General features: G+C 36.5%; 1 protein-coding gene across 3 annotated transcripts in view; it reads left to right on the top strand.

The window, feature by feature from the left end:
• Nucleotides 1–3,029: 3,029 nt before the first annotated feature.
• RBM41 (RNA binding motif protein 41) overlaps nt 3,030–16,090 on the top strand; it is a 54,195-nt gene continuing 41,134 nt past the window's right edge. For 2 of the 3 annotated variants that reach the window (XM_017855816.1, XM_017855815.1), the window contains exons 1-4: nt 3,030–3,109; nt 5,786–5,902; nt 6,494–6,686; nt 6,998–7,202. In XM_017855816.1, the coding sequence (XP_017711305.1) occupies nt 3,102–3,109; nt 5,786–5,902; nt 6,494–6,686; nt 6,998–7,202 (523 nt within the window). In that variant the 5' untranslated portion in view covers nt 3,030–3,101. Of the gene's footprint in view, nt 3,110–5,785; nt 5,903–6,493; nt 6,687–6,997; nt 7,203–9,080; nt 9,153–16,090 lie in introns of all 3 variants that reach the window. The other variant, XM_017855814.1, reaches the window with a different exon arrangement.

The raw sequence follows: 16,090 nt of genomic DNA, 5'->3' as shown, positions 1-16,090 counted from the left end.
GAAGATTTTTGGTTTTAACATCTTCTTCCATATCTTGGAATCATAACTGCTTCATAATGTAATCTTCAGAAGCGTGCCACAAACAAAGCACCTAAAAAGGACAAACCCAAAAAATGTGTCTCTGTTAAGAATGAGCTTCTGGATTAATTAAACTAACCTTGTTGAATTGTCAGAAAGACAAATGAGGCATATTTTTTGGTTTGTCATAAATTCTTCTAGGGGTAAAATTGTGAAATTAGGTAAGATCTCTGTGCCCATGTATAACATCTAGAGATCTCCAAGGCTTTGTATACACTGTCTGATGTCCTTTTAAGCTGGGGAGAAGGATGTTGGGGGAAACAGAATAGCTATTATTACACAGTTAACACGTTTGGCAGAATTAGAAATGGCCTGGTTTTCTTTTTAGTATAATTTTCTGAATGTCTTTTTGTACCTATCACTTGCATTGGTTACAGTTATACACAAGTATGTAGAGTACTTCTTATGACCTTGCTTTCCAGTTGTAATTCCTCAGCTATGTGAATATGTATCTTAGCTATTCATTTTCCACTCATCCCACCTAGTGGATTTGCAATGTAGTGTGTATCATTTCAATATCAATAGGCTATATGTTTATTAGAAGTTGTACACAAGTTTGGTGTGATGGTTGGTGTAATATTTGTTCCACCCTTTGCCACCATCCCAGAGGATAAGCACACTAGCAACCTTGGTGTATTTTTCCATTTCCTTGTCAATTCCTTGTCAATGTATCAATTTGGACAGATTGGTTGAGCCACAAAATTCAGCTCTACCACCGTATAGGATTTACCTGGTGCAGGCGATGATGTGACCCCCATTTTGTTTATACTTATATTCAGTTCATGTTCTGTGCCAAAGCTACAAAGTGGTACATGTTATGCCTGCAGTCATTCACCTTTATGCTTCAAGAGCACAGTTATTTGCATATGATCGGTCTTAGGTAGCTCACCATGACATTTTCGATCTGATAGAAGTTCTCAGGACAGGAAATTCTACAATGTTTTTCAGTAGCTGCTTTTTGGTCCTTTGCTCTAACTTGAGCATGGCAATACAAAGCAGTTTGAATAAGTCTAAATCTACTGATTAACATTTGACTGTTTACTCATAGATTACCACTCAATCATGGAATAACTTTAAAACCATACCTTTGTATATGCTTGACAGTCACCCTATTCTTAGGAGGTATCCCCATTTTACAGATCAGAAAACTAGCCTAGACCAGTTAAAGAAACTTACTGAAACCCACAGTCTAGTAACTTACCAGAGCAAAAATTCAAGTCCAGATTGCCTCTAAAACCCTGTTGTGCTATACTGTCAACTGAGAAGTGAGATTCAAATCCAAGTAGTATGCCCCGCCCCCCACCATTACCTACTATCTTTTCTTCTTTGACTCCTTGAGATGTAAGAGGGTTTCTCTTTAATTAAAAAGGTGTTGACTAGGTAATGTAGTCATGGGTTCAAAATTCAAAGGGCACAAAAAGATACAGTGAAGAATTATTTCTGCCCTTGTCCCTCAGCCATCCAGTTCCCCTACCTGGAGGCATTCACTCATCATTTGTCTGTAAGTTCTCCCAAAGATATTTAGTGCATATACAAGCAAACACATATATGTAAGTTTTTAAGTGACTAGAGCTCCCCTTTTTATGCAAATAGAAGCATAGTATACACATGGTTCTGCATCTTGCTATTGCACTAACTATATTTTGGAGATTGTTCAGTAGCAGTTCGTAGAGAACTTCGTCATCTTTGTAACTGCTACATAGATTTTCACTGAATGATATATTTTCATAGTATGTTCTTGGATATTTTCATTTCTGTTTTTATAAACAATGTTGCAAGGAATGATAGTAGGTTAGAGGATATATAGTATTGAGGACTCTATTCATAACTGAATTGCTGCTTTAAAGGGAATGTACATTTATGATTTTAGTAGTATCCTCATTTGCCCCCAATAGATGTTGTACCAATTTATATTCCTACCACTAGTGTATTGAGAGCACCTGTTTCCCCACAATCTCAATAAAACAAGTGTGTTATCAAACTTTTGGATCTTTCCCAGTCTGTTAGGTGAAAAATGGTACTTTAGTGTACTTTTAAAAACAAACTTTAAGTTTTAGAACAGTTTTAGTTACAGAAAGGTTGCATAGTACAAAGTTCCACATACCTGCAACTCAGTTTCCCTTGCATAACTCTGATACATTTGTTACAGCTAACGAACCTTGTTATTAACTAAAGAGCATAGTTCATTCACATTTCCTTAGTTTTTACCTCATGTCTTTTTTTCTGTTCCAGGATCCCATCCAAGATACTGCATTACTTTAGTCATCATGACTCCTTTGGTTCCTTTTGTCTGTGACAGATTCTCATGTTTTGATGACCTTGCTATTTTAAGGAGTACTGGTAGTCAGTGCACTTTAAAATTTGTGAGATTGGACATCTTTTCATACACTTAAAGACATTTGCATTTCCATTTCTCGGAACTAAGAGCCCATGCTTTTAACCACTATACTATACCTCTTTCTTGATTCACCATAATTATCAATAAAACATTTGTGAACCTGAATACACACAGACTTCTGATTCTAAGTGGAGAAAACTCTCAAGTCTGTTACAGATAGAGGAGAACAATTAGTACAGGTGATATAGTCAGACTCGTGTCTGATGACTCTGGCTACATCATGAAGGATGAAGCAGAGGCTCGACTGGAAACGGTAGGTAGGCTGGATAAATCCTTGAAAGAAAAGCAGTGTTGATAAGAAGTTCAAAGGAAATTACAGAAGAGCCAGGAATTAGTGGTAATGAATGAGAGAATCAAAAAGTCAAAGGTGACTCGGTTTTTTGAGCTGTATATTTTGGGTCTTCTTTTGAACCTAGATGAGAAATTCAAAATAAATATTTGGACAATGTTCAGCATACCTGTCACTCGAGACCTACTTTCTCTTTCTTTTGCCATAGCTCAGTGCTACTACAATTCCCAGAGCCCCATGCTCCATCACAATCTTCTTAGAGTCCGCCGCGCGGAGTTCTGGGACTTGAGGTCCGCGGCCTATTTACGCAAGTTGGAGGTAGGGGCCTGTGGAAACATGAAGAGGTAAGGACTTGTCTAAAGAGCAGGCGGCAAGGGGAGCTCTGTTCTACCTTTTCTTTTGAAAATGGCTTCAATTGCTTTCTGGTTTGGGTATTGCACGTTCTCGGGATGCGATTTCGTGGGAGCGGGAAGACGACAAAGGAGACGGGAGGAGGGGAGACGGGCTGAACAGGCCTGCAGAGCGAAGGTCAGGAAGGGCTGCCACCGGGCCCGGCTGCTGTGGGAATGCTCTCCCGGCACGGGCCCCGGGAGCTGGCCGGGTGCTGCGGCCACGTCGTTTCACACGGACCCAGCTAGGTAAAAGGGTTTGAGGCTGACCAATTCCCGCGACGGAGATGAAGGTACCTCGGGCCAACCCCTCTTCGTCCTCCCCTACCTCCACCTCCACCTGAGAAAGGCTCGGGGCCAGCGTATTTATTTGCAACGTCTGTGTGTTGGAGACTATTTGCTCGGCCCCGAAACCATATAGCGCTTTCCAATCTTAAAGTAAGGGAGCGGTACTTTGTTTCTAAATGTAGAGGACAGCACCAAAGCGGTTGGATTTTTGGGATGGGGGGAGGGGAGGTGGAAGGCATTGCTGGGCTCAGTTCCCCTTACTGGTCCTGAGGTAAATGGCCGCTTGAGCTTAAATGGCCACAGCCTCCCAACTATTGACAGGCTTAAATTAATTTTTAGATTCACGCTGCAAGTAGAATCATCACTCTGGAATAGTGCAGTGCGTTTAAAATTCTTACTGATATGTTTTCCTGCACTGTCAGTTCCTTGCATCTTTTAAAAAACCGTTTCTGACTTTCCCTGCCTGAAACTAACCTTTAACGTTTTTTTTTTTTTACAGTATCTCATCCATGCAAAACAATGTATAATGTATATATACAGCTTAAAGAATAATAAAGGTTCGCATCCACTGCAAGCTTAAGAAATAGGACATTGCCAGTCCCTTAGAAGTCTAATGTGTCTTTTCCCTCCGTTCCCCCCTGAGGTGACCACTATCCGGAATTTTGCATTACTAATTCCCTTGCTTTTAAAAAAGCAAATAGTTTCTAGTACATATGAATTTATCCCTAAACAAAATGTTCCTAGTTTTATCTATTTTTCAACTTTACACAAATGGACACATATCATATGAATTTTTCTGTGACTTGCTTTATTTTTTTACTCAACATTTCTTTTTGAGATTCATGTGTGTTGATGTCTAGAAACTTTAAACTTAGTAAGAAGTTTTGGGATTCTAAGTAATAAAAAATTGAGATACTTACAATGAATGTTTTAACACCTTGGGCCTAAAGATAATTTAGAATTTTCCAAAATAGGGCCAAGTCTTTCTAGAGCCTGGGAATATTGTTTTTAATTATGGGTGTTAGTTTTCTAGACTTTATCATAACCTCACTAGGAAAGAGCTATTTTATAAGGAAAGTATTTGATATTTGTTTTTTTTCCTGGAGTTAATTCATTTTTTGTATTTTTTAAAATAATCTGTTGTTTCATGCTTGACTGGCCCTGTTATTTCTTTACACTCTAATAAGAGTTTTTAATTACTTAGTTAGCTCATGCTAGCCGTGGCCTAGATTTCTACACAGTGGTGCCCAAGCTATAAAAATGTTATGACCATCTTCATATTTCTTTCTGTATTCTCTCCTTGGAGATCTCCTCAGAGCTCCAGATCTTGTTATCACAGATGACTCAAGATTTATACATTCAGCCTCGGACTCTCATCTCTCATTTTCCCTTTAGCCAGTCACTCATGCTGTCTCTTCAGAATCATGTATTTGAAGTACTCCTGATACTTCATGCTGGCGTTTCTATTGTAAAAGGTACTAGACTCAACATGGCTAAACAATACTGACTTTCCCTTTCCCAAATCATTTATTCCATCTGGAGCTTTGGCTTTCCTTCATTGGTACCATTGTTCTCTCAGTTACACAGACTGAAATTTTGGGATTATCTTTGACTTCCTTGCCTCTGCTTCCAAAAGTCCTCTCTCATCTAACCCTTTCTTTCCATTTTCACTATTACCATTTCAGTCTAGACCTTCATCACCTTATACTTCACTAGTTTCATAACTAGTTCTTCTTGTTTCTTCCCTTTGAATCTCTATGGCATATTATAACCACATTCATCTGTCTAAACCATCACTTGCACTGTGTCACTTAGCTGCTTGATAAATTACTACTTCTCATTATCCTTCAGTATATATTACTGTCCCATTGTACTCTCTTTTCCTGTTTTCTTTTTCTTCATCACACACTTGTCAATGTCAGTGTAAGAGTACCATTCTGAAGTCTTCCTGTACCACCTTTTTCTCCCAATTTTCTCTTCTGTGAATTTCTACTAATTTGGCCTATGCTTCTATGTGTTATTATTCTCTCCTCCCACCGCCGCCAAGGCACATGCACACAACACGTACATACATGTTTTTTCTCCCTAAATAGATTGTGACCTTCTCGAGGATAGAGACTATGTCTTAAACACCTTTGACTTCCCTCAGTACGTAGCATAGCGCATTCTGTGTAGACAGGTATTTAGTAAGTGTTCATGGACTAAATGGTAAAGGGCAATGAATTGTTGGGGAAGTGTCTTTGAATAAATGGGGTCTCTAATGGTAGATAATATAGATAAGGAATATATTTTGAGACTCACATTCTCTACTGTGTTCTGTATATATTCTTGTATCTACTCCAGGGTAAACAGCTGTGTGAAGAGTGATGAGCATGTCCTGGAGGAGCTGGAAACAGAAGGGGAGAGGCAGCTGAAAAGCCTCCTTCAGCATCAACTTGATACTTCTGTCTCCATTGAGGAGTAGGTATTGATTTTGCAAACGGATAGTATCATAGAGTCTCACCTCCAGGTGACAGATCTCTCTTAAAGCCTAGATGGAATGTTCCTCTCCCACCTCCCTTTCTTTGTCAGACTTCAATGTATTAGGCAGAGTTTTGATTCTGTGTCTTTTCCTCTGGGAAGCCTCCCATATCTCACTAAGTCTGGGCCAAGTACCTATTTTATGTCCTACAGCATCCCGTATTTCCCTTAACATAGCACTTGTAACCCAATATTATCATTGCCTGTTTACTTGCCTCTGTTCCACTGTTTTTCCACAAAAGCAGGAGCCATTTTTATCTTTTTTTAAAGCTATTAAATCCTCAGTATCTAGCAGAGTGTCTGATGCATAGTAAGTACTCAATAAATATTTGTTGATTTAGTTTATTATTCCTGGATGAGGGGACTATTGATGGAGTTACATTTTGTTGCAGTGGTGCTTCCGCTTAGAAATAAGATGTAAAAGAAAATTTGCTAGTGAGTTTCATTGTACCTCTTACAGTGTAGAACCTCCATTTTTGTGAATGGTAGTAACCTCAAGATGTTCTTACTCTCCTCCTGCATATTTTGCAGATGTATGTCTAAGAAAGAGAGCTTTGCTCCTGGTACTATGTACAAGCCCTTTGGGAAGGAAGCAGCTGGGACTATGACTTTGTCCCAATTCCAGACACTGCATGAGAAGGACCAGGAAACTGCCTCTCTCAGGGAATTAGGGCTTAATGAAACAGAAATCTTGATCTGGAAGAGCCATGTTTCAGGTGAAAAGGTGAGTGGGGTAATTTTTTTGTTGTTAAGTTTGATTGTTTTTCTCCTTGAGGAAACAGCAAAATCTCTTCATTTTAGCATTGAGAGCCTTTTCATTTTTAGTTCTCACAAAACTGAACTTGGTGTCTGAATCTTCTTTGATTTTTAGAATGCAGACATTGGTAAAAGAGAAGCTGTTCCTTGACTTCTTAGCTAACACTTCCTGTAAACATTCATTTCTGGGCCCAGGTCATCTTTTTACTTGAGACACCAGATCATCAGGTTCAGGTTGTGTCCTCTATGATGTATGCCATCTCATTCCTCTGGTTTCAGAAGACAAGACTGAGGGCAACTCCTGAAGCAATACAGAACCGTCTTCAAGATATTGAAGAAAGGATCTCAGAGCGTCAGCGCATTCTTTGCCTGCCACAGAGATTTGCAAAGAGCAAACAGCTGACCCGGCGAGAAATGGAAATAGAAAAGTCTTTATTTCAGGGAGCTGATCGTCACTCCTTCCTTAAGGCTCTTTATTACCAAGGTATGTGATCCCCACTGACTTTGATATATTCTTTCACTGAGAGAAAGATTAAACGGCAGGGCATTAAATATGAAGAGTTAGTGAAGGGAATAGGGGAAAGACAAACTGTCACTACTTTTGAGGAATGTATAATACCATAAGAGGGACAAATATGTGCACAGTTAGTTGCATGACAACATGGAAACTATTACAGAGATTTGAATAAAATGCTGAGGTAGCGCAGAACACAGAGCATCTAAGTCTAGTTGGGGGAGTCAGAAGTTGACATTGATACTAACTCCTGATGGATCAACGGGCATTTGTCAGGTAAATAAAGGGGAATGGACATAAAAGATAGTAAATAGCAACAGGATTATGAAAGAACCTGGTGTGTCTAAGGAACAATGAGAAGTTTAATGTGGCAGGAGTAGAAGGAGTGGCAGGGAATGACAGGAGTTGACACTGGAAGGAAGAGGAGGCGAAGCTAGATTGTGAAGGGTCTTTAGGCTGGACTACAAATTAGCACAAAATATATAGATAAATAGTATGTGTCTTAACAAGAAGGATTTAGTTTGACAGATAAGTTTTGCTAGACGCTGTGGAAGGTGCATTGAAGTTTAAGAAATGGTTCCTCACCTTGTGCCAAGTATAGTCTGGTTGGAGAGATAAACATGTAACATTTAGTGACAATACTAGATACATTTGCTAAGTGTTGTTGGAGTTCAGAGGAGGCAAAGGCCACTGTGTATTGGTGTGATTGAAGAAGGCCTCTCAGAGGAGGTAAGATTTAAATGTTCTTTTAGTACTACCTATTCTTTAGAAAAGAGAGGTACTGACATGTCAATTGCAACAGATGGTGTGAGCGCTGTGTAGTATGCTTACTATGGAGGAGATGTGAGACAAGGTTAGAAAGGTAGCTAAAAATTTTGAACTGTATTTGGTGACTAGTATAGACCTACACAGAGTTAGTTATCAGTTAGTTTCAATATGATTGAAGGTTTTTGAACCAGAAGTAACATGATAAAAGCCATATTTGAAAATTATTAATCTGGTGGTCAATAAATAGGATTAGAGAGAGGAAGAACTGGAAGCAGGGAGAATGGATAGGAGATATTATAGTCATTTAGGCATGAAGACTTGGTCTAGAGTGATAGCAGTGAAATTGGAGAGAGGTAGGTTTATAAGGGAAGGACTAATAAAACTTGTTGACTGAAAATGAAGGAGGGAGGTCAATGGAGAGGTATGTGTCAAAGATAATCCAGAGGTTTCAAGGCTGTGTGACTTACCAATTGGCAAATTTAAGAAAACCTTTAGGGGGAAATTTTGAGGAAGGATGATTCGTTTGATTTTAAACATGTTGACTTTGTGAGAATGGCAGGATCATCAAATGCAGATGTTGAGGAGACAGTTGGAAATGCAGCAGTGAAGCTCAGGAGAGAGGTCAGAACTAGATATATAGAACTGGGAATCAACTCTCCTTAGATGACATGTTAAGGCCGTGAGAATAGATGAATGATTTGTTAGAAATAGAAAGACTATAGACATGGCAGAGCAGTGGTGAAGGAAGGAATGAATGAACAAATGAATAGCCTTTTGTGGAGAGACATTTAACATAAAGATTAAGAACATGGACTCTGGAGGCAGACTGCCTGGGAAAATCCTGGCTCCCCCACTTACTAGCTATGAGATGCTAGGCAAGTTACCTCTCTATGCTTCAGTATCTTCATCTGTAAAATGAGAATATTAATAGTAGCTATGTTATAGGGTTATTAAGAGGATAAGTGAGATAATACATGTAAATCACTTAGAGCAGTACCTGGTATTTGGGGTGGAGGGCGGGTGGTGTATGAATCTGTTCTGTTTCCTATCTTTGAAACTCCTTGCTTTAAACCTTCACAGCATACCACAAAAAGACAAGTGCAGACAAGTACATGACCTCAATGAAGAGGAAGATAAAATTAGGCACAAAAGGCAAGTCGAGAGTTTTCTTATAGTGTTAGATTTAGGAATGTAACCTAGGGTCCCAGTTGAGCACTTATTTAATTCCATATTCAGTATATGACAATGTTTATAGGAAATGATCCAGAAGGAGCATATTATCCTGATACAGAATATTAAAGAGAGGAGTTAGTAGAAGTTTTAAAGCTTTTACATTTAGTGCTGTTGTTCTTTCTCTATACTTTTAAGTTGTTATGCCAGACATAAATTGACCTTAATGATTTTAGATCCCATTTCACAAATAATTCTGAATATTTTATTAATCAGTAAAGTATAATGATTGATGATGATATGATAGCTAATATTTTCTTACTTTTGAAATGAACTTCCAATAAAATTGCATGGGGCTCCTTTTTTGGTGTACAATTCTGTGAATTGTAAATCATGTAGATTCATGTAACCACCACCACAATCAAGAAAGAGAACAGCTTCATCCCCTTAAAAANTATTCAGTATATGACAATGTTTATAGGAAATGATCCAGAAGGAGCATATTATCCTGATACAGAATATTAAAGAGAGGAGTTAGTAGAAGTTTTAAAGCTTTTACATTTAGTGCTGTTGTTCTTTCTCTATACTTTTAAGTTGTTATGCCAGACATAAATTGACCTTAATGATTTTTAGATCCCATTTCACAAATAATTCTGAATATTTTTATTAATCAGTAAAGTATAATGATTGATGATGATATGATAGCTAATATTTTCTTACTTTTGAAATGAACTTCCAATAAAATTGCATGGGGCTCCTTTTTTGGTGTACAATTCTGTGAATTGTAAATCATGTAGATTCATGTAACCACCACCACAATCAAGAAAGAGAACAGCTTCATCACCTTAAAAAACTCCCTCATGCTGTGCCTTTATAGTCATTCCCAACCCACCATAATTCCTGACAATCACTGACAGTTTTCCATCACTGTAGTTTTATCTTTTAGAAAATGTCATGTAAATAGAATCATACAACATGTAACCTTGTGAGATTGGCTTCTTTCACTCAGCATAATGCCTTTGAGACTCATTTGAGTTGTTGGGTGTATCAATAGTTCATTCATTTTGCTGAGTAGCGTTTCATCATATGGACATTCCAAAGTTTGTTTATCCATTCACCCATTGAAGTGCATTTGGGTTGTTTCCAGGTTATGATGGCTATGCATAATATTGATATGAACATTCTTGTACAGGTTTTTTTGTGAACATAAGTTTTTATTTCTCTAAGGTAAATATCTAGAAGTGGGATTACTGGGTCATATGGTAAGTGTACATTTAACTTTATATGAAACTGCCAAACCATTTTCCAGAGTGGCTGTACCATTTTGCATTTTCACCAGCAATGTATGAGAGTTCTGGTTGCTCTACATCTTTGTCAGCACTTGGTATTGTCAGTATTTATTTTGGTTATTCCAATAGCTGTGAAGTGGTACCTCATTGTAGTTTTAATTTGCATTTCTTTAATGGCTAATGATGTTGAACATCTTTCATGTGCTTATTTGCCATCCTTATATCCTGTTTGCTAAAGTGTCTGTTCAAGTCTTTTGCTGTTTTATAATTGGGTTGTTTATTTTCTTCCTGATGACTTTTGAGAGTTCTTTGTATATTCTAAACACAATCTTCTGTTGGATATGTGATTTTCACACATTTTCTCCCAGTCTGTAGCTTGTCTTTTCATTCTCTTAACAGTGTCTTTTGCAGAGCAGATTTTTTTATTGTGGTAAAGTATCCATATCATAAAATTCACCATTTAAACCATTTTTAAGTGTGTAGTTCTATGGCATTAAGTACTTTCACATTGTTCTGCAACTATCACAACCATCCATCTCCAGAAATTTTTCATCTTCCCAAACCGAAACTCTGTACTTATTAGATACTAACTCCCCGTTTTCTCCAACCCACCAGCCTCTGGCAAGCACCATCCTACTTTCTGTCTCTATGAATTTGACTACTCTAGGTACTTCATATAAGTGGAATCGTACAATATTTGTCCTTTTGTGACTGGCTTTAGTTAGCATAATATCTTCAAGATTCATCTAAGTTGTAGCATGTGTCAGAATTTTCTTTTTAAGGTGGAATAATATCCCATTGTATGTATATAGCACATTTTGTTTATCTGTTGATGGATGCTTAAGTTGTTTCCATGTTTTAGCTTTTGTGAATAATGCTGCTACGAACATGGGTGTATAAATATCTGTTTGAATACCTGCTTTCAATTATTGTGGGTATATACTCAGAAGTGGAATTGCTGGATCACATGGTAATTCTACATGTAATTTTTTGAGAAACTGCCATATCATTTTCCATAGAGACTGTACCATTTTACATTCCCACCAGCAATGCACAAGATAAGAGTTCCAGTTTCTCCATACCCTTGACAACACTTATTATTTTCTTTTCTTAAAAAATAATAGCCGTCTTAGTGGGTGTGAAATGGTATCTTATTGTGGTTTTCGTTTCAATTTCCCTGATGATTAGTGATGTTGAGCATCTTTTCATATGCTTTTTGGCCATTTGTATATCTTCTTTGGAGATGTATCTGTTCAAATCTCTTGTCCATTTTTAAAATAAGTTGCTTGTTTGTTGTTGAGTTGTGGAAGTTCTATATATATTCAGTATATCAATATATACATTGATAATTATAAGATACCTGATTTGCAAATATTTTCTCCTATTCTGAGAGTTGCCTTTTCACTCTGTCCTTTGATGCACAAAGTTTTTAATTTCAATGAAGTCCAATTTGTCGATTTTTTTCTTTTGTCGTCTATGCTTTTGGTGTCATACCAAGAAATCATTGCCAAATCCATTGTTATGAAATGAAGGCTTTTCCTTATTTATCTTCTGAGAGTGTTATAGCTTTAGCTGTTATGTTTAGGTCTTTGAACCATTTTGAGTTAATTTTCGTGTATGGTATTAAGGTAAGAATTCAACTTCATTTTTTTCATGTTGATATTCAGTTTTCCCAGTGCCACTTGTTGAAAAAAGACTGTTCTTTCCACACTGAATGATCCTGGCACCCTATTCAAAAATCATTTGACTATATATACCTGTCTTTATGCCAGTACCACACTGTTTTAATTACTGTAACCTTGTAGTAAGTTTTGAAATCAGGAAGTGTGAGAACTCCAACTTTGTTCTTTTTCAAAATTGTTTTGGATATTTAGGGATCGGTTGAGATTCCACATGAATTTTAGAATGGATTTTTCTATTCCTGTAAAAAATATTATTGACATTTCGGTAGGACTTACATTGAATCTGTACATCACTTTGGTTAGTATTGACGTCTTAACAGTATTGTCTTCTAATTCATGAACATGGGATGTCTATTTGTGTCTTGTTTCATTTCTTTCAGCAACATTTTGTAGTTTTCAGTGTATAAGTCTTTTACCTCAGAGAAAATGTTTTCAAGTCTTCTAAAATCTTGTTCATCAGTTGATCCTTTCATGGGTTGCTTTTTATGTATGTGCATTTATGTGTATCTAAGAACTCTACCTGTTCATGAAAAAGATATTTTCCTGTGTTTTCTTCTGATAGTTATATAGTTGTACTTTTTACATTTAGATCTATGATCCATTTTGACTTGATAATTATATAAGGTATGAAGTTTAGTTTAAAGTTCACTAATTTTTTTTTTTTTTGGCTTCAAATGTCCTGTTGTTTTAGAACCAACTGTTAAAAGAGTATCCTTTCTCCATTTACTTGCCTTTGCATTTTTGTCAGAAATCAATTGGCCACATTTGTGTGTTAATACTTAACCTCATAATTAATGGTGAAAAGTTGAAATTCTTCTCCAAAGATCAAAAATAACACGAGGATGTCCACTCTTTCCACTTCTATTCACAGTGGAATGAAATTCAAAATAAATAACAGAAGCATATTTAGGAAAATTACAAATATGTGGAAATTAACACTCTACCAAACAATCAATGAATCAAAAGGAACATTAGAATGTATTTTGAGATAAATTAAAACACAACATGCCAAAACTTATGGAGTACAATAAAAACAGTGTTTAGGGGGATATTTAGCTGTAATGCCCATAGCTATATGTGCCCATATTAATAAAGAAGAAAGATTTCAAATTAATAACTGAAATCTCCACCTGAAGAACTTATGAAAAGAAGAGCAAACTAAATCAAATCAAGCTGATGAAAATAAATAATAAAAAATGGAGCAAAAATAAATGAAATAGAGGAAAAAATAGAAGACGTCAACAAAACCAAAAGTTAGTTCTTTGAAAAGATTAACTAATTTATAATCCCTTAGCTAGACTGATCAAGTTGAACAGAAAGAAGACTCAAATTTCTAAAACTCAGCTCTACTTTGGTTCTTATTTGTATGGAACGTCTTTTTCCATCTTTTTGCTTTCAATCTATTTGTGTTGTTGAATCTAAAGTATGTCTCGTGACAGCAAATAGTTTGGATTATATTTTCTCTTTTTAATCAATTATTTCAATCTCTGCCTTTTGAGTGGAGAGTTTAGTTCATTTATTTTAATGTATTTAATTAGTCTGTTAATAAGGATTTACATCCGCTGTTTTACTTTTTGTTTTGTTTCTCTTGTATCTTTTTTGTTCCTGTGTTCCTCCATTTATTCCTTCTTTCATGTTAAATAGATTTTTCCAATGTGCCATTTTAATTAACTTCTTGCCGCTTTTACTATTAGTGTGTGTATGTGTGTGTGTGTGTGTGTGTTAGTGGTTGCTCTGGGGAATTACAATTAACCTCTTGGCTTAAATAAATTAATTTGTATTAAAACCAACAATTTCAATTATATTAAAAAACTTTGTTTAGCTGTTCTCTACCTCCCATAGTTTCTACTGTAATTATCATACCAATTACATCTCAGAATGTGGCTTTTCATTGAAGTGCCAGGCAGGTCAAATAGTTCCATCCAGGTAAAATAGTGAAAATTCTCCAAGGATGGTGCTTTTGTGATGCTCCAGAACTGGTCTGCCACTCTAGTTTCAGATAGGCCGCTGGTTTTTGCAGCTTCTGTTGTTGCGAGGTTGTTGGTTTTCAAGGCTACTGCAAAACTAGAGAAGGGGAGATGGGATGATGGAAATTGAAATGCTACAAACCTCGCTGTTTGAGTTACATTCATCTCTTAGCATATGGATAGCCAATTGTCCTGGTGCCTGTAGTTGAAAAGACTATTCTTTTCCATTGAATTGTCTTAATGTCTTTGTGAAAAATCAATTGACCATAAATGTAAGAGGCTTTTTAAAATTTTTTTTCTCTTTATTTTCAGCAATTTGATTATGCCGTGTCTCTTCTGGGCATGAGTTCTTTGTTATTTCAAATTCTTGGTTTCTTACCCCTTCCACCTGCTACCATTTACTCTTCATAGCATTTAAATGTACCACACATTCTCTCCGGGTTTTATAACTTTATTCAATGGGAGTGACAGAGTGAAGTGTGCTTACTTCATCTTACCCAGAAACAAGTCCTAATAGCTACTAATTTTGAGGACTTATTTGTGCCAGTCCTTGTGCTAAGTATTTTTGTAAATTATCACATTTAAACCTTACAGCACTCTATGAGATAGTACAGTATTATACCCAATTTACAGAAAATGAGATTGAGCTTCAGTGGGCATAAGTGATTTTCTTAAGATCAAAGTGGCCATGCTGGGACTTAAATCCATGTCTGTCCTTACACAAAAGTCTGTACTTTTGTCCACAGCACTTGTATATGTGATTGGAAAAGATTTATTGGTTTATTAAGTGTGATTTTACTATATCTTGAGACAAACTTTTCTGGAGTTATACATATCCCATTTCCTAACCTTGAATCAGTGAGAAAGAAACATATATTAGCTCTTGAAATATATTTCCTCTCAAATCTTCAATTATAGTATGGTACTCTGTGACTACAACCTTTTTCTTATCCTTCTGGCTCGCATAACTCTCTTTAATTCACATACCATCTCTTCAATCCTGTTTACGTGTCCGGTTCCTTGACCTTTTTATTTTCTCCCAGTCTGTCAATCCCTTTCTGTTTCTTCTTCCTTTCAAATCTCGCTTAGACTCTATCATCCATTATTTAACCACCCATCTTGACAATGAATCATTCTCTTTGCTTCCTTGTCTATGTATCACATCTACCCAGCAAAACCTCAAACTCAAATCAACCAAACTAATTGCCTTCTCTATTTCTACATCATGGCTTCTGGGCATTGCTAGAAAGAAATCATAACTTTGTTGATTATTGCCTCTACAACTTTCTTGTCTCTGTTATTGGTTAGAGCCTCTCCCTTGTTCAACAATCTATCTCCTACTCCCTAGTCAGCTCACTATTTCATTCCTTATAAATACGATTTTAGATCCTCATTACTCTTTCCTTTCCTATTATTTTGTCATTTTTAACAGTCTTCCATCCTATTTCAAAGGAAACTGCCATCGGCAAGAACTTTCATCCATTTCCTGCTTCATGCTCTGTTAACTTCTGTATCCTCATCCTTGTTTTCTTCCCTCTTGACTCAGTGCTAGGGAAGTCCTTCCAGCTTATGGCTAATCTGTATAATTTTGTGCTGGATCCTGTCCCTTTTATCTTCCAAAGAACTTCAGTCATCCCCAGTATTGCTTATCTCCTTTTAGGGTTTTAACATGACTTGTATCACTTGTCAGACTCCATGGTCTACATATGCCTACCATGAACTATCTAAAGAAAATGATAAAAATGAGAAATGTCTTTCAGTTGATTAGCTACTTGAACAAATAATACATTTAGATCTTCTTCTTCTACTGTATACCGTAATAAGTAGCAGTTCATTTAAAAGTGAAATGTAAAATTTAAACCCTAAAAGATAATATTAAATAGGTAATATAATATGTTAATATTTTTGATATCCTAATGGGAAAAGATTTTTTCTGTTCTTTGTTTTCAGTGAAAATTTTCAAACACACAGAAAAGTTGAAA

Source organism: Rhinopithecus bieti, unplaced genomic scaffold (genome assembly GCF_001698545.2).
Source record: "Rhinopithecus bieti isolate Rb0 unplaced genomic scaffold, ASM169854v2 scaffold_42615, whole genome shotgun sequence".
In the NCBI taxonomy this organism is placed as follows: Eukaryota; Metazoa; Chordata; class Mammalia; order Primates; family Cercopithecidae; genus Rhinopithecus; species Rhinopithecus bieti.
The sequence above is the reverse complement of the archived record's forward strand: the minus strand, read 5'-3'. Positions and strand labels throughout refer to the sequence as shown.